At 42.1% G+C, this 27,860-nt stretch overlaps 1 protein-coding gene and 1 long non-coding RNA gene across 4 annotated transcripts in view; one reads left to right on the forward strand and one right to left on the reverse strand.

Annotated features, from left to right (window-relative positions):
- Nucleotides 1–532: 532 nt before the first annotated feature.
- Nucleotides 533–19,053, forward strand: LOC122174398 (uncharacterized). The gene is made up of 3 exons (XR_006176136.2): nucleotides 533–809; nucleotides 13,378–13,517; nucleotides 18,847–19,053. It is a non-coding gene; the product is annotated as an uncharacterized LOC122174398 (long non-coding RNA).
- A 5,719-nt stretch (nucleotides 19,054–24,772) lies between these two features.
- Nucleotides 24,773–27,860, reverse strand: part of STAM (signal transducing adaptor molecule) — a 62,867-nt gene continuing 59,779 nt past the window's right edge. For 2 of the 3 annotated variants that reach the window (XM_065583030.1, XM_042857420.2), the window contains exon 13: nucleotides 25,359–27,393. In XM_065583030.1, the coding sequence (XP_065439102.1) occupies nucleotides 27,171–27,393 (223 nt within the window). In that variant the 3' untranslated portion in view covers nucleotides 25,359–27,170. Of the gene's footprint in view, nucleotides 27,394–27,860 lie in introns of all 3 variants that reach the window. The other variant, XM_005308131.5, reaches the window with a different exon arrangement.

The raw sequence follows: 27,860 nt of genomic DNA on the forward strand, positions 1-27,860 counted from the left end.
ATTTGCGCATTTTATTTTATTTTGCTTGGTGACTTACTTTGTTCTGTTTGTTACTACTTGGAACCACTTAAATCCTATTTTCTGTATTTAATAAAATCACTTTTTATTTAGTAATTTACTCAGAGTATGTATTAATCAGTGTTATAGAGGGCGAACAATTTCTGGGTTTGCCCTGCATAAGCTTTATACAGGGTAAAACGGATTTATTTGGGTTTAGACCCCATTGGGAGTTGGACATCTGAGTGCTAGAGACAAGCACACTTCTGTGAGCAGTTTTCAGGTAAACTTGCAACTTTGGGGCAAGTGATTCAGACCTGGGTCTGTGCTGCAGCAGACGGGAGTGTCTGGCTCAGCAAGACAGGTGCTGAAGTCCTGAGCTGGCAGGGAAAACAGGATCAGAGGTAGTCTTTTGCACATCAGGTGGCAGCTCCCAAGGGAGTTTCTGTGATTCAACCCGTCACACATGGTGATTCATATATGGCACTTATGAAATGCTCCTAACTATAAAAACTCACATGCAAAGTACTGTGATGAGAGATTCAAGGGTAGTACTTGCAGCAAACCAGATCAAGACTTATCAGACCCTGAAGGGGGGAGAGGAGGTATATCCAAATTAGAAATGCTGGAAACCTCATGAAGGCCCAAATACTGGGCAGCAGAACACAACCTGAGCACTGTCCTGCTCCACAGCAGGAGAGGGAGGAGTTTTTCCTTCCAGAACACAGAGTGCTGCAGTAGTATCCACATAGCAGTGTATCCTCTGGCACCACTTCCTGGGGCCAGCCCGGACACAGACACATCCTGTGGAGGTGAGTAGCCTTGCATGCCCCCTAAGCTCTTCCCCACCCCACTGACATGGCTCAGTAGCAATGGTTCCACTATGAAGGGAGCCTCCAGACCCTGTTTTCATAAGGGTGCAGCTTTCTAGAATAACCCTGCATTTGGAATTTTGTAAGTATTTTTTCCACAGGCAGGAAAGCCATTTTTGTGTGCAAGCCAGCTATTAAAGAACAATATGTGGCTATCCTTCTCTAAAAATATAATCAAAGTTTAACTTAGGTGAGAGTAACCAATGATGATTAAGGAGCAAATTCCACTCTAGGCTATAAAAGAACAATTCCAACAGAAATTATAGTTTCCAATTTATAATATTGTCACATTAATATTTCCTGGGGCATCTCTCAGGACCTTTTTACCTTGGCCTTTATCTCCCGCCTCCCTTTTGTAAATGACCCAAACACTGATTAATAAAAAACAACATGCATTTCCTACCTCAACTGCTGCTTTCAAAGTTCCAAAACTTGCAATGGTTTCAGTACTGTATCCATTGGCATGGTAAGGCTCCTAGAGAATAAAAATAAAATATTTCTGCTTTGCACTTATGTAGCTTGTCTTTCCTCAGAGGATAACAAAGAACTTAAACCACTCATGTCAGACATGTAAGCAAATATTATTTCCCCCCTTTATATATGACAAAAGGAGGTATATGACTTGCTTGACGGAAACGTATGGCAGAGCCTGAAACTGAGCCCAGACTGCCTGATTCCCAGACTGGTGCCTTAGCTATACCACCCTGCTTAAATTACTGTACAATCATTAATCTGTGCGACAAAAAACTGAATCATCACCCCCTTACAACCTTCCTCTTTACCTGATATGTTGAATATACTACCATAATCCCAAGTAGTACATAATTACCACCATAATACTACCCATAACACCAAGTAGTGCATTCCCCAAAATGCCAAGTTGTTTGAAATACAAAAGTGTGGACAGCAAGCAGAAGTGAGGGAGGGATCTGAATAATGCTGCGAAATGCAGAGATTAATGCAATCAGCTCAGAAACTCAACAGCCCCTGAACTGGGCATCTTACATGGTACTACAAATGAGCACATGCAGGGAATGCAAGCCATGACAGCAGTACCACAATTAAAAGACTTCTCTGTGGTCCCAACCTCTGCTGTCTGGACTCACTGAAGTGTAAAACTTGTATATTAGCTTCCCCCCGCCCCCCCCCCCTTAACAGTCCTGGTCCCAAACATTGTAGTAATACACTCTACTAGTTTTTTGGACCATTATTATTGAATTCTATAGTTTTATTTGCTTTTTTAAGCAATGGAGATAGATACTGTTTAAATGAAATATTGAGTTGCACTGTTTTTAAAGATGTGCTGTAACACTTTGTGTCTCTCAAAGGGCCCTCGTGATTGAGGCCCCAAGAAAAAGCACAATTTCACAGAAATCAGCCCAATATTGCGAATTTTCCAACAAAAGGGAGATGGAAGCTGGCATCCGCGTGTGCTAAGCCCCTGCTCGGTGCAGTTTTTAGTGCGCAGTAACACCACGTCAGAGCTGCAGTTCCAAGCAGTGCTGGTGCTGCCTAACATTAAAACCGGCTGCTAAGTCCCCGCAAACTGCTGCTTCGATATGATACTGCCACACGTTAAGAGGCTCACTGAGCACAAGATCAGATGCACATGGCTGCCTGCTTCCTCCTCCTTGCTGCTGGAAAATTTGCAGCAGTTTGTGAAGGACTCAGCAGCTGTGCCATTCCACCTCCCCGGTGAGGCCATGACTGCTCACATTCCAAGTGGCTGTGGTGTTGCCTCTCTAAAACCATCTGCTGAGTCTGCAGCAGGTAAATCAGCTTGGCAGACAGGCACTGTGTGGGAGAAAGGAAGAGAGGGAGGAAAAAGTCTGCAGCTGCTGGAATAAATGGCAGCAGTTGAGGGGGCACTCAGTGGTGGGTTTTATGCAGAGGAATGCAGCAGGGAGCTTTTGCTGACTGCATTCCATGCATATCCTGTGAAAGTTGTTACTTTATCTGTGACACTGCTGTGAATTTTCTAAAAAATAGCTGCCATTTTCTTGGGGCCCTACTCATTATCCTTATGCACTAGGGTTACCATTCGTCCGGATTCCCCCGGACATGTCCGGATTTTTGAGCTAAAAATAGCGTCCGGGGGGAATTTGTAAATGTCCGGATGGTGCCACTTACATGGGGCTCTGACAGCCAGAGAGAGCCCCTCCTCCCCCTTGCAGCAGAGATCACTCCCTCCCTCCCTCCCTGCATTCGCAGATCGCCTCCGGCAGTCTGGAGCTCCTCCCCAGCTCCTCCTCCCTTGCCAGCCAGCGTGCCGGGACGAACGGCTCAGGTCCTTCCTGAGCAAGTTCACAGAGACATTAGGTGAAGGCCAACAACAAGGGGGCCAGGGGGTCGGAGAAGGGGCAGGGAGGTTTTGGATGGGGCAGTCAAGAGACGGGGGGGGTCGGGAGTTCGGGGGGGGCTTTCTGGGGGAGGGTGTGAATAAGGTTTTGGGCAGTCAGGGTACAGGTAGGGGGTAGGGTCCTGGGGGGCAGTTAGGGAGGGGGGTCTTAGAAAGGGGCAGTTAGGGGACAAGGAGTGAGGGGGGGGTTGGGAGTTCTGGGGGGGGGCTGTCAGGGGGCAGGAGTGGGGAGAGGGATCGGAGCAGTCAATGGGACAGGGAGCAGAGGGGTTTAGATGGATCGGGAGTTCTGGGGGGGGCTGTCAGGGGGTGGGGAGTGGTTGGATGGGGCGTGGGAGTCACAGGGGTCTGTGTGGGGGTGGGGGTGTGGATAAGGGTTGGAGCAGTCAGGGTACAGGTAGGGGGTAGGATCCTAGAGGGCCAGTTAGGATGGGGGGAGGGTCTCAGGAGGGGGCAGTCAGGGGACAAGAGGCAGGGAGGCTTAGGTAGGGGGTGGAGTCCTGGGGGGCAGTTAGGGGCAGGGGTCCCAGGAGGGGGCAGTCAGGGGACAAGGAGCAGGGGGGAGGGTTGGGGGTTCTGAGGGGGGCGGGGAAGTGGGTGGGGCAGGGGCGGGGCTAGGGCAGGATGGGGGTGGGGCTAGGGCTCCTCCCGTCCTCTTTTTTGCTTGCTGAAATATGGTAACCCTATTATGCACCCCATCCCAAGTTCCTAATGGAAGGACTCAATGTATGATCCAATTCCCACTTAAGTGAATTATAATCTTTCCATGGCAGTTTGATTGAGGTCAAAGAGGGCTGCCACAAAGAATCTATCTTGAAGAATCTACCTAGGGAGACCTGGGAATCAGGTCCTACATTGTATATGGCTTGTATCCAAGTGGCCATCTCAGAGGCAGTAGGCAGATCATTTGAGTCTAGAGTTGGAAAAGGTACAAAGAGGGACAACAAAAATCATTAAAGGTACAGAATAGCTTCCATACAAGGAGAGATTAAAAAGACTGGGACTTTTCATCTTGGAAAAGAGACAACTAAGAGGGGGTATGATAGAGGTCTATAAAATTGTGACTGATGTGGAGAAAGTGCATAAGGATGTGTTATTTACTCCTTCACATAACATAAGAACCAGGGGTCACCCAATGAAATTAATAGGCAGCAGGTTTAAAACAAACAAAAGGAAGTATTTCTTCACACACTGCACAGTCAACTTGTGGAACTCATTACCAGAGGATGTTGTGAAGGCCAAAACTATAACTAAACTAGATAAGTTCATGGAGGACAGATCCAGCAATGGCTATTAGCCAAGATGGTCAGGGATGCAACCCCATGCTCTGAGTGTTCCTAGCCTCGATGATTATCTGTTCTATTAATTCCCTCTGAAGCATCCGGCATTGGCCACTGTCAGAAGACAGGGTACCGGGCTAGATGGACCCTTAGTCTGAGCCAGAATGGCCGTTCTTATGAGTCCCATATCCTTTGTTTTGGCAATACTTAAAGCTACCGACGAGGCCTCTCAGTGTAGGAAAGGTTTTTTTGTTTTGTTTGGCTGCAGAGGAACCTCTGGCGGCCCACCCACACTTACTGAGTAGTTTTATCAGAAATTTGAAGTCCCACATTTATAAATCTCATGAAGTCATTAGTAAGCTTTCCACACAAATTAATCAGGAAAGTTCAGATTAAAAAAAGAGAATGATTTTAGCATACTAGAGTAAAATAGTAACAAGGATATTTTTCTTTCACAAACATATTTGTTGTTTGTATAAATAACATTTTCCTGTAGAATAGTTTGCCAACTCCAACAATTCACAGCAGGTTTGATATTAGTGTTTTCTTTAAAGAAATTTCCCAAAATCCAGACTTACTTCCTGCATTTCATCTCAAATAACGTCAGCAGTCAATAAAAAATACTGACTTTTTATTGACTATCAGTTAGCCTGGTGTAAAGGCAGTGATATTGTAAACTGCTGAATGGAACCTCTAAGCGTTCAGAATTATATTACTTGCAATATAGTTTAGAATTCTGTTTGAATTGTTGGCCTGTACCTTTTAAAAGATTCTCACTGAAAACATTGCTTAAGAGGGGATAATTATTAGATACAAAGACAATCTCTTAACGCTACAGAATATTTCATAATTCTGAACTCATTCAGGACCAGGTTTATTTGTGTATCCAGTGTAATAATTTCTGCAAAAGAATTTGCAACCTATTTCATTAACCGTAAAATGGACTTTGATTTCCTGAGAATTGCTTGTTTATCTGTATCATACCCTTGTATATCAAGCATCTGTGCATATCTAGGAGCAATGCTTTTTAATAGAAGGACCATCATTTTGAAGAAGCCCTCCATCTCCGTTCCCTTCCCCTTCAACCACTTAACTTGCATCTTCCCTTCATCCTCTCCATTATGAAAGGCTTTCAGGCCCCATCCTTCCTTCTGTTTTTCTATACAGTGTCCGATCAACTCCCACTGATGTCAATGCAAGGCTTCCCCTGACTTCATTAGGAGCTAGTAAGGGCAAAGTATTATCATTGTTTATTATTATTAGAGATCATTTTGAGAAATCCCATTGTTAATCTCACGTTGAGCTAGCAGTGACAATGTATGTGGTAGAGAATGGAAAAATTCTTAACTGATCATTTATTTTCTGCTAGCAGTGTTTTGCACAGTTCTGTGATGCACAGGTGTAGGCCCAAAGCCTAATGGGGAGAAATTGTCTTGAGTAAATTGTACTCCATTTTGCTTATTTTGTTAGCCTTGAATTAATAAGAAGAAATTGTTTCGGTTTTATTCTTTGCTTTAAGTGTTATTGATTGTTTTTAGAAGGATAGAAGTGTTATGGCTGCAATTCTTGCTTTTGAAATTATTTACTGTTTTGTGTGTGAGTGAAGAATGTATGGCATGCTAACAGAGACCAGTACTGATGGGCCGGATGGTCGGGAGGGGAGTGGAGAAATCGAGAGGAATCGCCCAGATGGCAGACTGAGGACCCTAAAGCAAAGGCATAAGCCCCAAGGACAAGATAAAGAGTGGAACCAGAGGAACAAGATAAGAAACACCTGTTGATTCTCCCAGTAACAACCTGATTGGAAGAACAGGAGTACTTGTGGCACCTTAGAGACTAACAAATTTAGTTAGTCTCTAAGGTGCCACAAGTACTCCTGTTCTTCTTTTTGCGGATACAGACTAACACGGCTGCTACTCTGAAACCTGATTGGGAGCAACCTTGACTAAGAGCTCTGGTGTGCCATTGACTGTTATGGGAACTTATTACTATAAAAGAAGGGTGTATTGCCATGGGATTTTGGGTTCATTCTGCATCAACATCGGAGCTTCAGATGCGTTCGACAGAGGCCCAACTCCCCTCCCTCGTGTGCAGTTTCAGCTGGTCACTGAAACTGACCGAGCAAAACTAAGGACTGGCAACTGTAAGATCCAGCTGCAGAACTCTCTCTCTCGCTCTGTGTGTGTGTGTGTGTGTGTGTGTGTGTCCATGAAAAGGGACAGTTCAGCAAGGAAAGCAGGATCAGGCCCAGACAAGCAGGCAGGTAACAGATAAAGAGATTGGAAACTTGCTGGGAGCCTGAGGGGCAACAGGCATGGGAAATTCGAAGCCCCAGGACAGTACTTGATATGGTGATACCTGGGCTGATGGAGGTGTCATTTTGGGAGATAAGCAAGTGATTTAAGCAAGAGAGTGAGAAGTTAACTCTGCAGAGGCTGGAAGGAATTAAGCAGTTGAATGTTGTAAAAATGTTAGAGGCAGAGAAATAATCTGATTTAAATCATTTGACTATGAACAATTTAATCAAATTTACTAAAGAACATAATGGGGAGGGGGGTATTATTGGAATTTAACTGCCCCAAAATATATAAAAGGGAATGTAATTTATGTACAGTAAATAAATAATGTGTAAAATAATTAAAGCAGTGCAAGGGGTGTTAAAAAAAAATGTAAAATTTTAAGAATCTAAACCAACACTCCTGTTTTGTAAAACCCTGCTTTGTAGGTTTAAGATTAATTGGTTTTTTGTTTGTTTGTTTTTAAATAGTGCCACTAAAAATCTATTTGAATTTTTCATTCAAAGTTGCAAAACTGACAGATACTTTTTGCCAGACACAGGTAATTAGTGTTGTTTGGCTTTGGTGTTTACCATTTAACCCTTAAGGTACCACAATGCTTTATAAAGTTTAATATGTTTTTCAATAAAGACAAAAGTCATGGATGTAATAAGGGGCAGCCAAGAGCTGTAGTAAAAATAATAAAAATATATATATATATAAAAAAAATAAAAAAAGGAAAATGGCAGTGCCCTCTGGAGCAACAGTAGGTTAAGGTGCACAAAGAATCAAGGTTAGAAACACTGAGCCTTAACGTAATCAGACCGTCACTTTAATAAAAGTACATGAAAACTCTGAGCACAAAAAAAAAAAATTACTACAATGCTTCTCAGCTATTACCTGTAAACTTAAAGCTTAGCACAGCAGAAAAACTATTACAAACCTGGTCTATTGTATAAAAAGGAAAACTGAGGTACATCACCTCATAAATTTAATAACTGCACAGTGGGATAATTCACCCTAAACCCTTAAAAGGTGGAATCCATTGAAACATGGCCTACCCATAGAACAAAAACACAGGAAAGTATGGGGGTAATCTGGTTTGCCTGCAAATCAACAAGGAATTTTTTTTTTTTTTACACAAGTGTTTTAAGCAATAATCTGCCACACACTCACCCCCAAGGAGGTAGAAATGCCAGCCCCCACAGATGTACTCTCCTTATGAGTCTGGTTGGGTGGATTCAATTTCCTGCAGCCACATATTTACAAGTATGCGGAGATTACACTTCCTTTATGGAAACTGTTAAAGAAAAAGACTCAGTGGGAATGAGGGCTGGAACAGGATTCCGCCCTAAGTACTTTAAAACAAAAAGCAGCCGCAGCACCAGCTTTATGCTTTTCCAACAGGTCAAGGCCATTTGTTATCCGTCTGGCTGCTAATGAAGTAGCTCTAGCAGCTATTTTACTGCAAAATAATAAAGAAGGAAGCTGGTGCCAGTAGCCTATGAATCAAGGATTTACAAGGCGCAGAATTAAATTTTGATCCTTGTGAACATGAATGCCTAGCAGCTGTTTGGGCAGTACAGTCCTTTGAATTACTCACAGGCACAGCTCCCATTACTATTCAAAGTACCCGCACTCCCCTTAAATATATTTTGTCAGGCAAACTGATGGGAGGTAAGGTTTCTAATACCCCCATGGCCCAGTGGACGCTCCTCAGTTAACAGAGGAGTTACTACTGAAACAGTGTCTAAACCAGACATGCTGATGCATGCTTTAATTGAAACAGGAAATAAACATGAGTGCCTAGAGATCACTCTGGAACAGACGATTGCTTTAGTGCAAGCACCCCCTCTTGAGGAATTGGATACTGTAGGCCAGGAAGAGTATGTTTGGTTTACTGATGGGAGTTCCGTGGTGATTAAAGGGGAAAGATGGGTTAAATATGCTGCTATTAACCTAGAGAAGGAGGTTATTCAGGGACATTAGGATCACGTGTCTGCACAGCATGCTGATAACCAAGTTTTAAAACAGTATGAAGGCTCCCCTGTGTATATCTATGCCAATAGTGATTTTTGTTTGAAGGGGATACAGTACTGGATGTATGACTGGCAAAGAAATGTGTGGAAAGAAGCTGATGGAAAGGATACAGATGTGGTATGTAGGTATGGGACCCCCGAGATTATAGATGCAGACAATGGGGGTGCATTTGTGGGGGAAATATTTACCATCATGATGCATGCTCTGGGAATTAAAAGTTTCATATTCCATACGAACTCCAATCCTCAAGACAGGTGGAAAGAATGTATCGCACCATTAAAGAGGCACTGCGAAAGGTGGTGGATCGCACCCGTAAGAACGGGCCTGAAAAGCGGACCTTAATCCTAGCTGCCATCCACAGCAGTGATAGGCTGAGGACAAAAATCCAGCCATACCAAATCCTGTTTGGGCAGCCAATGCGGTTAATGATTAATCCTGAATGCCTCACTGAAGAACACCCTACTGTAACCAGGCATGACTACTTTCAGTGGTTTAAACAATTGCAAGAAGACAAAATTACCTTACAATACAGGGTGAATCAAGCCATTGGACAAATGAATACAAAATTGTACAAGCAAAAAGCCACCGATTCTGATCTATGGGAAGCTGGTGACCAGGTTATGTATTTAAAGTTAGGGAAAAAGGATCACACCCTGGATTTTAAATGGACAGGTCCCTATTCCATAGTTGACCATCTTAGCCCACTAGTGTACCATATTGAAAAAGACTGCAAACTTAAATGGAAACAGAGCTTATTTTACAAAAATGCAGAGATTGAAGTAGAAAAATTAAAAACACATTCATCAGATTATACTTCAATGGAAGCTGTTTCCTTATGGGACCTACCACAGAGTTTGGCTATCAGCAAGCCTGGGCTAACATATTAGGAAGATTGAAGTTGATATTGAGAATGCCTTTACCATCTCACTACACCCTAACACAGAGGTTCTCAAACTGGGGGACAGGCCCCCATGGGGATGAGGGGGGAGGAGAGATAGAATGTATTCTGTGGCGGTATGAGAAGCTTTAGGGGAAAAAAACCCTCAAACTTACTGCATACATTTTACCCATAGTAATGAATAGCTAACAAAGCTGATTCCTACAGACCTATCAGGTCCTCAGATGGTGCTGTGCATTTTGACAGATTTCTGTTAAGCTTGCATAGCATTATACAAAGTCATTGCCATCTGCACGTTAATCCATTTGCTACGACACGGTGTGCACATTTAATTGTAAGCATAGACCACAATATCAGCTTTGCTTTTGCTCTTATTACAATGGATCGTTGGCTCATTCATGCAACAGAACAAAAAAAAAAACCTCAAGTGAAAAACCAAACGTGATTCAAGTGAAGCACTGTCGCCGCATATAATCGGTATATATACTTGTGTGATGGGCCGTGTGTGTGTGTGCGCGCATGTGTAAACTACTACAGACAAGAAGAAGGGGGTATGATCAAATACGTCTGAGAACCACTACCCAAGCATACCCTCTTCCAAATACTGTAAAAAGATTCACTTTTTAAATGCTTAATTCCTGTAAACGGAACAATGTAATTTATGTATTGTACAGGATAGCTGTGATACAGAAATAATCAAAATAACTGAAAGAGTCTTATATTGAGTGTAGCATAAATATGAAGTAACAAACCTGATGAGAGGACTGAAATTGTGGTTTATATCAGTACAACTTTCATAATGCAACAGAACATTTCTCTAGTAGTATGGTTTCCAGTAAGTGTAAAAGAGGTTAGTCCAAATAGCAGTGATAATAAATAAGGCCTCACTACTGGAAAAGTGTAGTGAGAAATTTAAGCCCAGATTTTTAAAGGTTTTTAGGCATTGCTTTTTTTACCATTGCAATGCATTTTCAAAAGTGACTTAGCCTATGTTCTATTGACTTTTGATGAGACTTAGGTGTAGCAAAGCAAAACAATACCTAAATATCTTTAAAAATCTGAGCATTAGTCTAATTGCACAGTAAAAATGTAACTATTCAATAATCTAATGTATTTTCTACCAATAATTCTGTTTTAGCTTTTTAAACTTGTGTGCTCATTTTAATGCATTACTGTATAGCATAATAAAGCATATATTTTATTTGAAAGGTAACCTATGGTTTTCTGGAAATACTTGTCCACAGTAACTCATGCTTATTTATTGTCTTTTTAAAAAGTCAAAGCATAAAGAATTATACTAGCTGTGGTGTGGAAGTTCTCTCATGTTTTAAAGCAGGGGTGGGAAAACTACGGCCTGCAGGACGGATCCAGCCTGCGAGCCGTTTTAAGCCGTCCCGTGAGCCGCACCACGCGGCTCGTCCCCGCTCCGACTTGGGCACTGGGTTGGGGCCACATCACATGGCTCGGCCCCGCTTTGGTTGGGGTGCTGGGTCGGGACCGTACCACGCAGCTTGGCCCCGCTTTGGCACTCCAACCGAGGCGCTGGGTCAGGGCCTGCACCCCTTCCCGCACCCCTGATCTCCCTCCCACCCTCTGACCCCCTCAGTCCCAGCCCAAAGCACCCTCCTACACCACAAACGCCTCATCCCCAGGCCCACCGCAGAGTCCGCACCCCGTCCCACACCCAACCTCAATTTTATGAGCATTTATGGCCTGCCATACAATTTCTATTCCCCAATGTGGCCTTCGGGCCAAAAAGTTTTCCCACTGGTTTTAAAGCAATTCAAAATATGGTATTTTAACTCTAAAAGGTGTCATTTTTGACCCCACATCTAAAAATTTATTTAAACCTGCTTACCAAATTTTTAAGTCTTATTCCAATTTATTTATTTAAAATTAACAGATTCAATCTTATTCCTTTCACCTCTAGTATCTCAGGCAGTATATCATTGGCCAACTCAAAACTTAGCATTTGTACCACCTAGAAATTGCTCTGTATCAACAGAAGCAGACATTTCAGACTGAATCTCCATAAAGTAACACATTTTTCTCACATGGGGAGGGGACCCATGTCAACCACAAATCACAGATAATTGGGATTAGCCATAATGGACACTACTTGGAATAACTCTGTTGACTGAAATTTAACAAATGCTCTGGTGAAGGCAAAGAAATGTTTTTCTCCTGCAAATTGATGGTGTAAGATTTTAAAAAGTCATCGTCAGATTTGGGACAAGACTTCGGCCACCGATGCTGTAGTTGTCCCTTCTGTTTCAGTTGTCAGTCTGTAAGAGGTTAGTCACCCTGTGCAGTAACTGAGGTTCTTCGAGATATGTTCCCCTATAGGTGCTCCACTTGTAGATGTGGCAGCACCTCCGTGCCTGGGATCGGAAATCTTCATCAGCAGTGCCCATCGGACTACACATGCGCACCTCCCCCAACCTGTGCAGTGAGCGGGACACATATAGCATTGTGCAGATCAACCACCACCCCCTAGTTCCTTCTTTGTCACAGAGCATATGTTTTTGGCTCTGAAACAGAGGGGAGGACAGCGGGTAGTGGAGCACCCATAAGGGGACACATCTTGAAGAACCTCAGTTACTGCACAAGGTGAGTAACCTTCTCTTCTTTGAGTGATGTCTGTTTGGGTGCTTAACTTGTAGGTGACTAGAAAACAGTGCCCCTAATTGGAAGGCTGGGGCTCTGAAGTGACATTTACTGCCTATGATAGGACAGTATGTCCTAGAAGAGCATCTGCTGTGTCATCATACGTAATAGCGTAGTGATGGGCAAAGGTGTCTGTTGATATGATGGCAGCTTTGCAAATGTCAGCTATGGGGACATTATTGAGAAAAGCGATCAAGGTGGATAATGAATGCGTGTAATGTGCTTTAATTGTAATAGGAGGTTGTCTATTGTGGAGTTCGTAAGATAAATGTATACACTAGATGATCCACTTTGAAAGGCACTGTTTAGAGGTGGTTGTGCCTATGGATCTTTTGGTGGTTGAGAGAAATAATTGTGGTGATTTTCAGAAAGCTTTAGTCCTGTTCAAGTAAAAAGGTAATACTCGTCTCATGTCTAGGGAGTGTAAGGCTACCTCCTATTGGTTACTGTGATGCTTCGGGAAGAAGCAAACAAGGTGCATCAGTTGATGGATGGAAAGATGATGGAACCTTGGATGTGGGTATAGCGTAACTCTGTCTTTGGGAAAAAGAATGTACAGGGGATAGCAACAAGAAATGCCATTTTCCTTGATAAATGCACGTAAGAGTAGGTTGCCATTGGTTCAAAAGGGAGTCTAAGTCAGAGAACATAGGATGAGGACAAGGTCCCAGGCCTGGGTCAGGTCTCATATGTGGGGATAAAGATTTTGGAGAACCTTTAGAAAACATTTCAAGAATGGGTGTGTGAAAACAAAACTGCCATCGATGTGGCAATGAAAAGTAGTGATTGCCACCAAATGGAGCTGGTGGATAATCCTGATTGTTTAAGGTGTAACAAGTAGTCCAGGATCAGTGGTAGCGGAGCACATGTTGCATTGATTTGGTGTCAGGCAAACAAGCATTGAAATCTAGTCCATTTGTGAACATAAGTGCGTCTAGTTGTGTCATGCCTGCTATTCAAAAGTATCTGTTTGACTGCGTCCGAACAGGTTATTTCCGAATCCCGGAACCACAAGGAGCCAGGTTTTGAGGTGGAACATCTGTGGATTGAGACGGAGGATGTGTCCTGTGAAAGGAGCCACAGTGTTGGATGGAGAGAGATCGGTTGGCATACCATTCTGTGAAGGAGGTAAGTATACCAGACCTATTGTGGCCATGTTGGAGCTATAAATATGACATGAGCTCAGTCCTCCTGTGTCTTGTGAAGTACTCAGAATAGGAGGGGAAAGGGAGGAAAGGCATAGAAGAAGTGGTGCATCATATGTGATGAGGAATGCATCTCCCAGAGATCTGCGTCCCAGTCCCACTCTGGAGCAGAATGAGGGCAGCAGACATTTTGCGGTGACGCAAAATGATATATGGTGAGTCATCCCCATCAGTTGAAGATGGGCTGAAGGGCTCGCATATCCAGTTCCCATTCGTGATCATGGGAGAGTCTCCTGCTCAATGCATTTGCAGTGGTGTTCTAATATCCAGGGAGGTATGTGGCTGAAATGCTAATGTGTTAGATACAACAGTTCCACAATTTGAGGGTTTCAGAGCATAGAGTGGTACCTCGCTCCACTTTGCCTATTGATGTAAAACATGCAGGAAAGATTGTCCATCATGACTCTGATAGTATGATGTTCAAGTGGAGGGAAGAAATACCAGCAGGCACTGCGGACCGCCCATTGTTTTAGGAGGTTAATGTGTTGGGTGGATTTGGTTAATGACAATCTACCCTACACTGTGTGATCATGGAGATGCACTCCCCAACCAATTAGGGAGGCATCAGTTGTTAGGATCAAGGTTAAGGCTACGTTTATGTCACGGAGGTCATGGAAGTCATGGAATCCGTGACTTCCAGAGACTTCCGTGACATTCTCTGTTTCAGCCCCAGAGCTGCAAGACTCTGGAGCTGACAGCCAGTGGGCCCCTGGCAGGGTTCCAGCAATAGGCGACAGCAGCAACAGGGGGCCCCCTGTAAAGTTCCAGGGACAGGTGACAGACTCCGGAGGTGGCCCTCCTCAGGGTTCCAGCGACAGCCTTGCGCAGGAAGAGGGGGACACCTTGAGTGAGCAGCTGGGGTGTCCCGTTTTCTCTTTAGGAAATATGGTCACCCCTGTAGCTCCCAGCCTCCATGGGCAGAGGGGGAACCCCACAGCTCCCAGCTACCATGGTGGTGGGGGAAACCATGGAACCACAGCAGCAAATGTCTCAGATAAAAATGGAAGCCGTGACCTGTTTATTGCCAGTGACCTGTCCATGACTTTTACGAAAAAAAACCATGACAAAATCTTAGATTTAATCATGGTTGGTGGTGGTTGGAGGAAAGGAACTCCGACACTGACATTGTTGGGCTGCATCTTTCAAAGCAGTGAGTCCTTTGACTCTTGTTGGCTTGGATAAGAGTTTGTGGAGGAGACACACAGTATGGATCCATGTCTGAAGACGTCGCATATGTAGCCCTGCGTGTCTGGCCATGAAAGTGGTCGTTGCCTTGTGGCCTAGAAGTTGGAGACATGTTCTGGCTGAGATCTGGGGGCAAATCCCTATGATGGATACCAGATCTGTGAGGTGGTAGGAAGGTTCTGGCTTGTATGGTATCCAAATGCACACTGATGAATTCCAGATGTTGTACCGATGGAAAAGAGGACTTTTCTAGGTTCAGGAGAAGGCCTACCTTCATAAACAGGTCCATTGTTATGTGGACAGCTCAGAGAGTGTTGATCTCAGATGGGGCCTTGAGGAGACAGGTATCCAAGTATGGAAAGAGGACACCACCTTATTTCATTAGGTAGGCAGTGATTACCACAAGGACCTTGGAGAACACCCAACGGGCTGTTGACAGTCCAAAAGGCAGTACCTTGTACTGGTAGTGGTCATCGCCCATGAAGAGTCAGAGAAATCACAGGTGGGCAAGGTGTACTGTGATATGAAAGTATGCATCCTGGATGTCGAGGGCTGAGAAGTAGTCCCCCTGTACCAGTACTGGGATAGTAGTGGAGAGGGTAGCCATGTTTAAGTGCTATAGATTGACAAACTTGTTTAGACTGTGAAGGTCCAAGATAGGTTGCCAGCCACCGGATTTTTTCTGGATCAGGAAATAACGGGAGTAAAAACCCTGTGTTGGAAAGGGACTGATTCTATGGCTTCTAGTTGCAGAAGATGATTTATTTCTCCCCGTAGAATAGGTTTGTGTGAGGGGTCTCTAAAGAGGGATGGGGTTGGGGGCTGGCGGGGTGGGGTGGATAGGAAGGGGATGGAGCATCCTCCTTTGATTATCTCTAGAACCCACTTGTACAAGGTGATTAGTCTACATGCTGGGAAAAACTGAGCTAGTTGGTCGCCAAATTGGTGGGATGTCAAAGTTGGTGGAAATGACTGAAAAAGAGTGGGGAGACTTCTCAGGGCCTCGATCACACCTTCAAAATTGTTTTGGTCGGGGTGCCTGAGAGGTAGCCCGAGAAGTCAGTTGTCTATGTTTGGAGGGAGGCCTTTGTTTTCAGTGCTGGATGTCATAGTGCCATTGAGGATTATACTGCAGTGGTCAGGATCGCAGGGGAGAGATGATACTTTCCAGGACATCTTTTTGGCGCTGTTATGTAGATGCAGAGAGATCAGAGGGCAGCTCAGGAGTCTTTAAAGGAATTCAGGGAATCATCTGTGTGCTCAGAATATTTTTCGCCCTCAAAAGGTAAGTCTTCCACCATGAGTTGAACCTCCTTAGGAAAACCCGAGAGGTAGAGCCATGATGCCGGTCTCATAACTACAGCAGTTGCAATGCATCGGGTGGTGGTATCTGTCAAGTCTAACGAGGCTTGTAGGGCTGTAGAGCCTGGCAGTTAGAAATTTTAAATTGGAGCATGGCTGATGAATATGCATGTCCAAATAAATCCAGGTGTTTCCAATCTCTGTCTGGATGACTAGAATGGGATTGTATTGATAGCCCGCCCCCCTTGCACTGCACTGATCACCAGAGAATTTGGGGTGCAAGAATAGAAATTCTGCATCCTTCGCTGGACCATAATATTTTTGTTGGCACATTTTCAAGTCTGAGGAATGGATGTTGAGGTCTGCCAGAGCATTTTTGCAGAATTAAGAGCTTCACTGATCAGTAGTGCGATCTTGGAAGAAGAGGCTGTACGGAGGATATCAAGCATCTTATGCTTCTGGTCCTTGATTTCCTCCAAAGGAACCTGCAGGAAGTCTGCTATCCTGCAGAATAAATCTTGAAAATGTCTGAAGTCATCGAGAGTTGTAGGGGGTGAAAGCATTATAGCCTCGTCAGGGGAGGAGGAGGAAAAATGTAATGCTGGTGCAGCTTCCTCCTCCTCAGTTGGTACCAGTGGAGGTTCAGCCCAGAGGGTGAGAGACCGATGGAGAAGGGAGGAGTGTAGGTCTTTGGCTTTGCTCCATGGAAAGTTTCCCAAATTGTGCCCTGTACCTGGCCCAAGGGTCCTAATATGGCCAGTATGGAAGGAGCGGAACATGTGGTTGCATTTGTGGTGGTCTGTATCAAGACTCTAGACCAGATATAGATTGTGCATAGTGAGGATCAGTAACCGAAAGTTGTCTGGGACACGAGGGTGTGATGAAGCCCTCCTCCTCATCGTTGGGGAAGGGAGGTGCTGTCTTCAGGAGACAAAGGGAGGAGTGTCGTGAGTTTGGAGAAGAGGGTGTGTGACAATGCGGTTCTGGCGGAACCCAACTGAGTGTGCCAACTCAGGACAAATTGCTCAAATAGGGCAGTTACAGCCCAAGGCTGGGGTTTTTTCCACCTCTAAGGCAAACCAAACCAGCCAGACTAGGAGGACTTCGGTCTCACCCCACTGGCTAACCGCAAATCTCACAAGCAATCTCCTTAGACACTCCAGTTTCCCAGTACTCCCACCAGTGCCACTCGTTATGGGGACAAATGGTTATGAAAACCAATACCCCAGTAAAAGAAAAGAGGTTCTCCTGATTCCAAAGGACCAAGCCCCAGACCCAGGTCAATATACAAGTCAGGTATTACCCACAAATCACGCTGCTGCCAATCCTTTAGAATCTAAAATCTAAAGGTTTATTCGTAAAAGGAAAAGATAGAGATGAGAGTTAGGATTGGTTAAATGGAATCAATTACATACAGTAATGGCAAAGTTCTTGGTTCAGGCTTGCAGCAGCGATGGAATGAACTGCAGGTTCAAATCAAGTCTCTGGAATACATCCCCCGCTGGGATGGGTCCTCAGTCCTTTGTTCAAAGCTTCAGCTTGTAGCAAAGTTCCTCCAGAGGTATGAAGCAGGATTGAAGACAAGATGGAGATGAGGCATCAGCCTTATATAGTCTTTTCCAGGTGTAAGAACACCTCTTTGTTCTTACTGTGGAAAATTACAGCAAAATGGAGTCTGGAGTCACATGGGCCAGTCCCTGCATACTTTGCTGAGTTACAAGGCGTATCTGCCTTCTCTCAATGGGTCCATTGTATAGCTGATGGTCCTTAATGGGCCATCAAGCAGGCTAGGCAGAGCTAATCTCAGCTTGTCTGGGATGTCACCCAGAAGCATAGCATAAGTTTGCCATACAGACAGTATAGAGCCAATATTCATAACTTCAACTACAAAACTGATACACACATATAGACAGCATAATCATAACCAGTAAACCATAACCTTGTCCTAGACACCCCATTTGACCCCCTTTATACAAGATTTGGGTGCCACTACAGGACCTTGGTTGCAACAATGATCTATACGGTCCCAGTTTATGTCAATAACGTCACAGGGTGGAATCGGGGGGAGGGAGGAGAGGGGAAGAGGTCACGTTGAAGTAGAGGTGACTCAGCAGCATCAGATACCAGCAGGTCTTTAGGGTATCTGAAGTCTTGCAGAGGGGGAAAACACATCATCGGTGCCAGCATACAACTCGGTGCTGAAGGAGGGATGTGTTTTCTTTGCAGAGTCAGTAGATGGAGCCAGAGACTTGGCTGGTGCTGATGACTTGGCCGGTGCCAACGCTTTCAATGGTGCCAAGGGCTTGCTCAGTGTCAAAAAGGACAATGGTGCTGGCAGTTTTGCTGGTGCTGTTGCTCCTGAAGTCAGCCTGTTTCAATCTCCAGAGCTGAGAGATGGTGCCGAAGGCTGTGGGTCTGCCTGGCTAGGGTCTTTAGACCATTTCTTCATCTTGGTATTGGAGGTACGCGGATGGGCCCTGGAGCTATGTCCCGTCAGATGATGTCGAGGCAACTGACCTCACGGGGGATGGCATTCTGGTGGGCTGTGCCTCAAAGTGTGAGGAGGGAGCCCATTTCTTTTCATCCGAGTGAAAGAGAGACTAATTTCTCTTCAAGGGACATGGAGAGTGAGGATCAGCAGTTGACCTGCAGTGCATGAGGGCCTCATGGGGAGAGTCTGAGCCTGGGTCCAATGCAGGTTGCAGTCATTTCTCCATGAGAAGTTTTAATCAAATGTCCCAATCCTTTTTGACTCTATCCATCAGGCTGTGGCAGTGGGAACACTTATGGGATGTGTCCCTCTCCTAGAGAGCGAATACACTGCGGCTGGCTGGCAGTTACTGGGAAGGCCCTGCAAGAGATGCACCTCTTAAACCCAGGGGATCTGTGCATAAGGGTGAGGAAAAAAGCTTCCCAGTTAGGAACAGCAGGAAGCAGAAGAACCAAAACCTAAGCTATGAATAACTTTAAAGGTAAAGTTAAAAACAAAACAAAACATGTTTTTAAATAGAGGAAAGGAGAAGAAGAAAATACTAACTACACTACAACTAACAGGTAAGGCACTATCTACTGAGGGAACAGGAGAAGCAGACTCTGCTGCAGATTCTGTCCCAGACCAAAGGTGGTAGAGAAGGAACTGGAGGCAGTTGGCCTGCACAACACTGTATATATGTTCTGCTCACAGCATGGGATGGGGGAGGTGTACATGTGCAGTCCAACGGGCACCGCTGATGAAGATCTCTGATCCCATGTGCAGGGGGCGCTGCCGCACCTACAAGAGGAGCTCCCAGAGGGATATCACTTGAAGAAGAAACAAAGGTGACCAGTGAAGACGCAGTTGAGGGAGGAGTTGCCTACAAGCCAGTTCATCAATCATTGAAGACAAAAGTAGTTGGAGGAACAATATCCTCCATCCAGAGCTCAGAGAAATTAAATTACATGCATAAGGCCAATAAGTATGTCAGTAGCACAACCACAATTAGAACTAGAGTTCCTGACATGCCACACTTCACTCATTCTTTTAGATCAGACATTGCCCCTTTTAAATGAGAAAGCAACTGACTTTAATATGATTTTTGTTATTTTATAATTTGCTGCTTTTTTAATTTAAAGCAGAGATTGATGTTGATTTTACCCAAAACATGCACTCTCACTGGCCGATCTTCTTTAGACCCTAAAAGATGTGGAATGCACTTTCATTTAATACTATTCAAACCACGTTTCCTACATAGAACTTAGTTGAAATGTTCTCTTATATATTTTGTATATAAAAACAAACAAAATATACATGCTATCACATGGTTTTGCTGTATAAAAAATCTCCTTCTCCACAGACCTTCCAACATGTTTCATCCCTAAACTGAGTCGACTTGTATTCACTCTTCATGTCAATTAAATTCATAGGAACAAAGGAATCACCAGACTGGATCAGACGAGGTACATCTAGCCCATCCCGTCTCCAACAGTAACCACTTACAGATGTTTCAGAGGAAAGGTGTAAGAGACCTGGAGTAGGCAAATGCAGGATGTTTCCCACATTAGGTCTCACCCTGATCTCCAACAGTTAGATTGGCTTAAGTCCTAAAAGCATGAAGTCTAGTATCCCTTCCAAAATTTAGTCTCTCTGCTGAGACTTCCAAGAGGGGTCCCAATTAACATCAACTAACAGTGTTTTATGTGACAATGTAGACACTTGTCCACTAGGTATTAGACTGACAAACTCATTTAACATAGAATGCACAGCCTCTAAATTGTGAATTACTGTGGGTCACTGTCATCCTAGGCTGGAATCAAAATAGCCTTTTCTACAATAGGCATTTCTCTAATAATAATTTACTACTTTGGCAGCAGCGGTGGGAGTGCTAGTGTAGACAATGCACTGGTCCCCTGAAGCATTTTAAGTATTGCATTATGTGGACCTGCTTTGAGCAGCATTAGATTATGCTGAGAAAACACCAGTAGTTCCTGAAGCCATATCTATACAAGCTCTGACCACTGCTACCATAGGTGAAGCTGACTTGAGAATACTAACAGTGAGAAATGTTTGACAAGGAAGCATAGTGTAGAGTACACACACCCTCCAGTGACCTCGAGGCAAAAAGCAGAAAATCATATTCCTATCACATTTTGCTTGCTATGAACATTGTTACCAAACAATCACTCCTGTATTCCCAGACATTTTCTTCCTTTTAAAAAACAGTTTCAAATGAATAAAGGCAAGAAAACATTTATGGTTGTTAAGCTGCAAGTAATATTGGTTATTTACTTGTAAACTGATGTGTGGTGTATGAACAGAATGTCCAGAAATACAGTTGCTTTCATTTGCACTTTATCACCACAACATATTTATACTGTATGCCTTACAGAAAACAAACGATATGCAACATACTTGAAATATGGTAACAGCATACAATGAGTTACTTGGATTTTAACTCAGGGAATTTGATCACAGCTGAAAAACGTAGTGTAACAATACTATTTTTCCCTATACCCAATATGCAAAAAATTGAGTTTGGAAATTTAAGTTAGTGTGTGTCCACAAGATCTCTAGTTCATTTCAAAGTATTTCCTTTCTTGATCATTTTAAACTATGAAATGCATAAAATAACTTTGCAACATAATGTACTAAATGCTTTGAATTTAATATTTTCTACATTCATACCAAAACCAATTAACAGTTTTTACAAATAGTGTTATTTACTAAATTACACTCTTCTACAACAGTGCAATCCATGTACATATGCCAACATTAAATGAAATTTCAAAAATAAGAGTACTTGACTACTGCATATACTCTATTAAAACCAAGACAGACTTTAACATTCTCTTTTCTAGGAGAGACAAATTATTCAGCTTTCCAGAAGAACATGCAGGAGAGAGGAATAGAAAAGAAATCTCCTGCCACCTTCAGGCTGAGGCAGCAGGAGGAAAATGAGCTTTGGATCTGCAGCTATATATATTTCTAATCCAGGCAGTTGAATGTTTCTCAGACACACACAGAGAGCCTAATATAAGATATCAATGAACTTTTAAAAACAATTTTCTTGTGTTTTTCATATATTAAAGTGAAAAGCTCAAATATCAAGGCCTTTTTTTGTGTCGTGGGCATTGTACTTTATAATGTACACATTGAAGTGATCAGTATTTTTAATAGTTGCAACAGGGGCAATAGGGACAACTCTACTGTGAAGTTGGTCAGTTGTATTAAGACTGAACAACAGTAAAAATGAGTCTGCCTACTGCTATTCATAGCAAAATTAGCATGAGGTGGAAAAAAAAACTAAAAGTGAAATAAAACTCAAGAAAAAAACTTAAAGGAGACATTTTCCTTCTCTGCTCCTAAAAATGGATACATGCTGCTTTCTCTGGAAGTAAGTACCAAACTGAAGTCAGGTAGCTGCTGTAACATGTATGGTTATTGCCCATCTGCCTGTAAAACCCAGCAGACTGGGGAAGGAGGTTAAAACCGATATAAATGAAGATTAGACAGAAATCTTTGAAAGCCAAGTGAAAATAGTTAAGAGTCAAATGAACGAACTTAAAGAAACCCAGTTTTTCTTTAAACATTGTGGTAGGGATCAAGTATCAGGGGGTAGCCGTGTTAGTCTGTATCTACAAAAACAACAAGGAGTCTGGTGGCACCTTAAAGACTAACAGATTTATTTGGGCATAAGTTTTCGTGAGTGAAGTGAGGTTTTTACTCACGAAAGCTTATGCCCAAATAAATCTGTTAGTCTTTAAGGTGCCACCAGACTCCTTGTTGTTGTTGTGGTAGGGATGTTGATTTTAGGCTGAAGAGCTGCTTTCTTATTCTTCAGCCTAAAACATTTTAAGCTAAAAATAAGATATTAGCTCTCCAGCCTAAAATCAATGTTCCTACCACCTGGATGAAATCTGAGAACCATGGGTCAATCTCAGTCAGATAATCAAAGATATCTCTCATTATAAGCAGAGAGCTCTATTTTGCACATAACTTGAAATATTTGCAATTAGATAGAATTCTCTGAAGTTCTGGTGACCCAAACTCACCTTCGTTTCAGAAATCAAAGGTAATATCCACAAAGAAACTATATTGTGGAGGACAGTACACTGCTGTAAGATTTTCGAAAAAAATTCAATGATCCTTATATTATTGTCTTTTAAGCCTCCTTTCTACTTTATTTGGGCTTAATTACACTATATTAATACTGTATATTGCTACAGTAGGTGTATTGCAACTGGTAACACTAAACACTTATATACAGAGGCACCAATAGCTAGTATGGCCGGGGCACACATTGATCCAATCCTGAAGCTAGACGGTGGCAAACTCTGGTAGCAGTCTCCTCCTTAACATCAATGTAGCAATCTTTTCAGTTTGGACTACGCCTTAGCTTTTTCCCTGGAAAAATCAATTTCCTTGGGATGTATTTTGGTTGTGCCTATGTGCATTGAACTGATAGACACGGACAAAATGTCTATAAAATGAAGTGAATAGAAATCATTTAGGAGAACTTGCTCCTGTTGGTCACAGAAAGCAGAGCACAACAACACCCTACCTAAAGTCAGATAACAGTTTTTCTAGTCCTTCATGGATACAGAAAGATTTTTTAAAAACACTTTAGTATTACATTCAGAATTTTCATGCAAAGAAATCAGCTTTCTATAGTGTAATGTGTAATATGGTAAATAGTATTTTTGAGGGAAACAAACTTTTGAACAGCCTTACTTGTTGGCATTTAAAATCTCAGCTTTAACTTTTTGTTAGAGAAACTGTAGAGAGACACATTCTTTTCATTCACATTTCACACAGGAAGACAAACCAAGAAACGTGAAACTGCTCTGCATATAGTACATGGTAGATTTAGGACTCTGAAGGGGTGACAGCAACAAAGTATCAATAGTGGGATTCACAGGTGGAATATATTAAAAATAACTAGTGGGAACTAGTTTGAACTGAAGGGCAGTAGCCAAGTAATTTGTAGGGGAAGGAAAGGAGGTTGAATAAGAGAGTTAGTGTAATAAAGGTGTCCAGCATGTTACAGATATTAGCTATCACTGAAAAGTCTATCCTGAGGAAGAGAAAATATAACCAATTTAGGACACTGTGGAGAGAAGCAAGAGGTAATGGTAAACATAAGAAGTGTGATGTGAACTTAACAGACAATCATGTTTGTAAAGAGGTTTGAGCAGGAAGTGTACCAGTTATTCTTATAGGAAATATTTAAGGATATTACTAAGTTTGACAGGCAAGTCAAAAGCTTAGAACTCTACTTAAGAATATTGCAAGTGACATGAAAAGGGAGCTGAGGCAATAGGAATGTTGGTAAAGAATGACACTAATCCTGCTGAATCAGTCATTTAATGCAGTGGTTCTCAAACTTGGGCCACTGCTTGCTCAGGGAAAGCCGCTGGCGGGCCGGGCTGGTTTGTTTACCTGCCGTGTCCGCAGGTCCGGCCGATCGCGGCTCCCACTGCTCGCGGTTCGCTGCTCCAGGCCAATGGCTACAGGAAGCGGCGCAGGATGAGGGATGTGCTGGCCGCCCTTCCTGCAGCCCCCATTGGCCTGGAGTGGCAAACCGCGGCCAGTGGGAGCTGCGATCGGCCGAACCTGTGGACACAGCCAGGCAAACAAACCAGCCCGGCCCGCCAGGGGCTTTCCCTGAGCAAGCAGCGGCCCAAGTTTGAGAACCACTGATCTAACGTACCGCAGTTTTACACCACAATCTGTGCAGCAATTTAGGACAAAATATATGATTCTGAGTTGTTCACAAAACTTGTTATTACAAAACTTAGATAAGGACAATTATGTTAACAGTAAAAGAAATGGAGAAAGATAAGAACTTAGGAGGCAAGGAGGAGACACTGGTAGAGTTTAGAGTGACAGATCCCATTTTGGAAAACAGTTTTGCAAAACTATAGAGGGGATGAAGTGCACATTTGGCCAGAAGCTATTTTAGATTTAAACCTTAAAAGTGAATAAATATGCATGATACATAAGGTGGAAGTTGGGAGCATCTAAGATGCATATAATAGATTTTAAATGCTCAGTAAATATGAAGAACAAACACAAACACAGACTTGCATTAAAAGTTTTCAGAATAGATCTGTCTAGATTTTCCAGTGTATGAAAATTCTAATGCAAAATAGACAATCTTAGAGAAAAATGGACAAAATTAAATTGAGAAGGGAAAAAAAGACAAAAGATGCCAGATGTGCTACAGATTTTATGAAAAAAGAATAGTATCAGTTATCAGCAAGAGCCATAATAAAAATCTAGTTTTGTTGGGCCGTACAGAATTCCACTGATGCTTAGTAGTTACAAAAGCCTTAGGCCTTTATTTAGGAAGGTACTTAAGCATTTGCCTAACTTTAAGCATATGAGCAGTTCCACCGACTTCAGTGGAACTACCTTCATGGTTAAAATAAGGCATAGGCTTACTTAAATATGTTCTTGAATCAGGGCCTAAGGAAACATGAATTAGAAGGGTTTTTTTGTTTGTGTAGAAATTCTACTCCTCTCCATCCAAGTTATTTCTCTCCTTTTGGAATAAATTGTCCAGTACACACAGAGGATAGCCCATAATCCTAGTTGCAGGCCTTCATAAAGAAATAAACCACTGTAAGGTAGAAAAGATTCCAAGACATTGTTTTATGTTCCCCCTTAAATCCCACAAACATACCTGGCTATACTAAGTCGTCATGACTTATGGGGATAATTAGATTGTTGGAGAGAAAATATAAGAAATAGCTAAATATAGTAGTTTCACTAGCTGAAAAGAATACCATTAAGCTGCAATGCAGTAGGTTGGGGTTTGCAACCATCTTGTTTAGTATTTATGCAATCTATTTGGTTGACAGCATTCACAGGCAAGATACAGACCAATGTTTGCTAATGATAGCAAACCTAAATACATGGCAAATAACTATGAACACTGCAAACAGATTCAGAAAGTACTGGATAGTCAAGGTAACTGAGCAGTAACATATGTACAAGAAACATAAGTAATACATTAAAATGGAAAATAAATATTAAATTAACCAGTTATCGCATGTATGGTAACCAAAACCAGAATGTGGGTTTTATATTGAGAGATCTATAAAGCTACCTACTCAAAATGGGCTGCATTAAAAAAAAGGCAAAGAGGATGCTAGGATGCATCAACAGAAATAGAATACAAATCAAAACAAACATACTTTTGTACAAGATGCATTGATTAGATCCCTCTAAAATTATTCATTTGGTTATTGTTACCCTTTCACTGAGTTTATGGAGTGGCATACAGAGAGTTTCATGCCCCAAAGAGTGAGAGACAGGACAACCTGTTTAAGTTTACATCACTGCAGAACAGAATGTAAAATGATCTAAAATTTTAACCAAATTATGAAGAGTTTTGAGAAAGTGAAATGAGAAACTATTCATACTAGGGAAGGTATTAAAAAAACGACAAGGCATCAGACAACTAAAAATTAGGAAATTAAGAAGAGATGTTGGATTAAGGCTGAACTGTGTTGTGTAATAAAAGTACACAGAACAATTTTGCTAAGCAGGGCCACAAGAGTTAAAATAAAAATGTAAAGGTTTACTCAGCTAAGTGACTATATCTGTCCACAGTTCTTCATGCGTAATCTAAATAATTACAAGAGTCATGAATAATGTAGTGTATTCATGTTTTTGTTCCAGTTTAAAAATTCCATTCATTCCCATCCAAACTCAGTTTCTCTGTCTTTGGTGTACTCTTCACCAAAACACACACAATACAGTTCAGAACCCTAGTTATACAATGCTACTATGGAAAAGTACATCATTATATGCTTTAAACAATAAGTTGTAAGATTCTGATCAGTTTCATGGTCCCATGATATGTTTAGCAGCCTGTAAATAAGTGTTTTAAATAATTATTATTCTAAAACAGAATCATCATTTGCTGTGACCTCGCCAGATCATTTAAAATGTTAACTAGTTTACTTTGGTAGATAATGCCAGCTAATAGTACTGCAGATTACAGGAAGTCAAGGTATACTTAAGTTCAATTCACAATGAATAAAACCTACACGTAGTTAAGTCTGGAAATTAACATAGACCTTAGCATGTAAATAGTAACTATGATATGCAGATTTAAGCCTTTTCTTGCATTGCAAAAGGATATAAAATCCTTTACAAAACAAGGTACAACTATGAAACATGATTAAAATAAAATAGTAATGTAAAATATTTTAACAGGGTGTTAAATATATTCACATGATCACCATAGCTATTTCAAATGGCCACTATTGCAATCACACACTATTATGTACATAACATTTATGCCACAAAAGTTTGCAAGTTGAGTTTTCACAGATTAGCCAATTTTACCAGACATAAATAATCTTGTACCAATTTTAGGCCTTTTAAAAGGAATTAAGTGTCCTAAATATTTTTGTTCCGCTGCAAAATTAAAAAAAATCCTAAAAAGTCAGTGCAAATTGAATCATTGAACCTGTTCACCAGGGTAGATTCCTATTAAACTGAGGATAAACAATGTTTAAGAGATTAAAGGAAGAAGCTTATAACATTGTCAACTGCATTTAGCAGAGGTTAGAGAAGATTAGGAATCAGAAGTCCTGGGTCCTATAGTAGTGCCTTCTGGGAGTAAGTATGTGGTTGTGGCGGCGGCGGCTGTTGACTGCCTGCTGGTGGAGGCAGAGATGAAGATGCTAAGTTATAGTTTGGCACCTGGGACACATTAGTTCCAGCATTCTGGTAAGCAGCAACATCAACAGCAGCAGGAGGTGGACTGTACATTGAAGCCTGGTTGGAATATGTGCTTCCAGGAACAGAGCTGACCATTGCACTGAGAGAAAGGGAAATGAAAAGTTGTATAAGAAAGAAGGTAGGAAACAAGTCAATAGGACAGCAAAATTAATGCAAGTTTTTTTAGATGTATTATGCGTGCACGAAAAGCACCTCTCCTGGGCTCAATTTCAAAGAAAATCTTGACGATGTCCCCCCTCCCTTCCAAGCTTCCTATTCATAAATTTAACTCTGGATTATAAATCTATGCTTTTATTTTCTATTGTATATAACACACGACTCAAGTCCTATTTCTATTCTGTTAACAAAAAGTTACATATTATAACTTGTAATACACATTATGCAAAGAATGCACAAGCTTTACTAAGACGTATATTTGTCACACCACATCTTCTAATAAGAAGTAATTTAAGTACGGAAAAATGAATACTTTAAAATAATTCATGGCAGACATCTTTCCCAACCTACTTTAAAACGTTAGATACTGCAGAAAACCAAAAATTCATC

The sequence above is a fragment of the Chrysemys picta genome, chromosome 2 (assembly GCF_011386835.1).
Source record: "Chrysemys picta bellii isolate R12L10 chromosome 2, ASM1138683v2, whole genome shotgun sequence".
NCBI classification, from domain to species: Eukaryota; Metazoa; Chordata; order Testudines; family Emydidae; genus Chrysemys; species Chrysemys picta.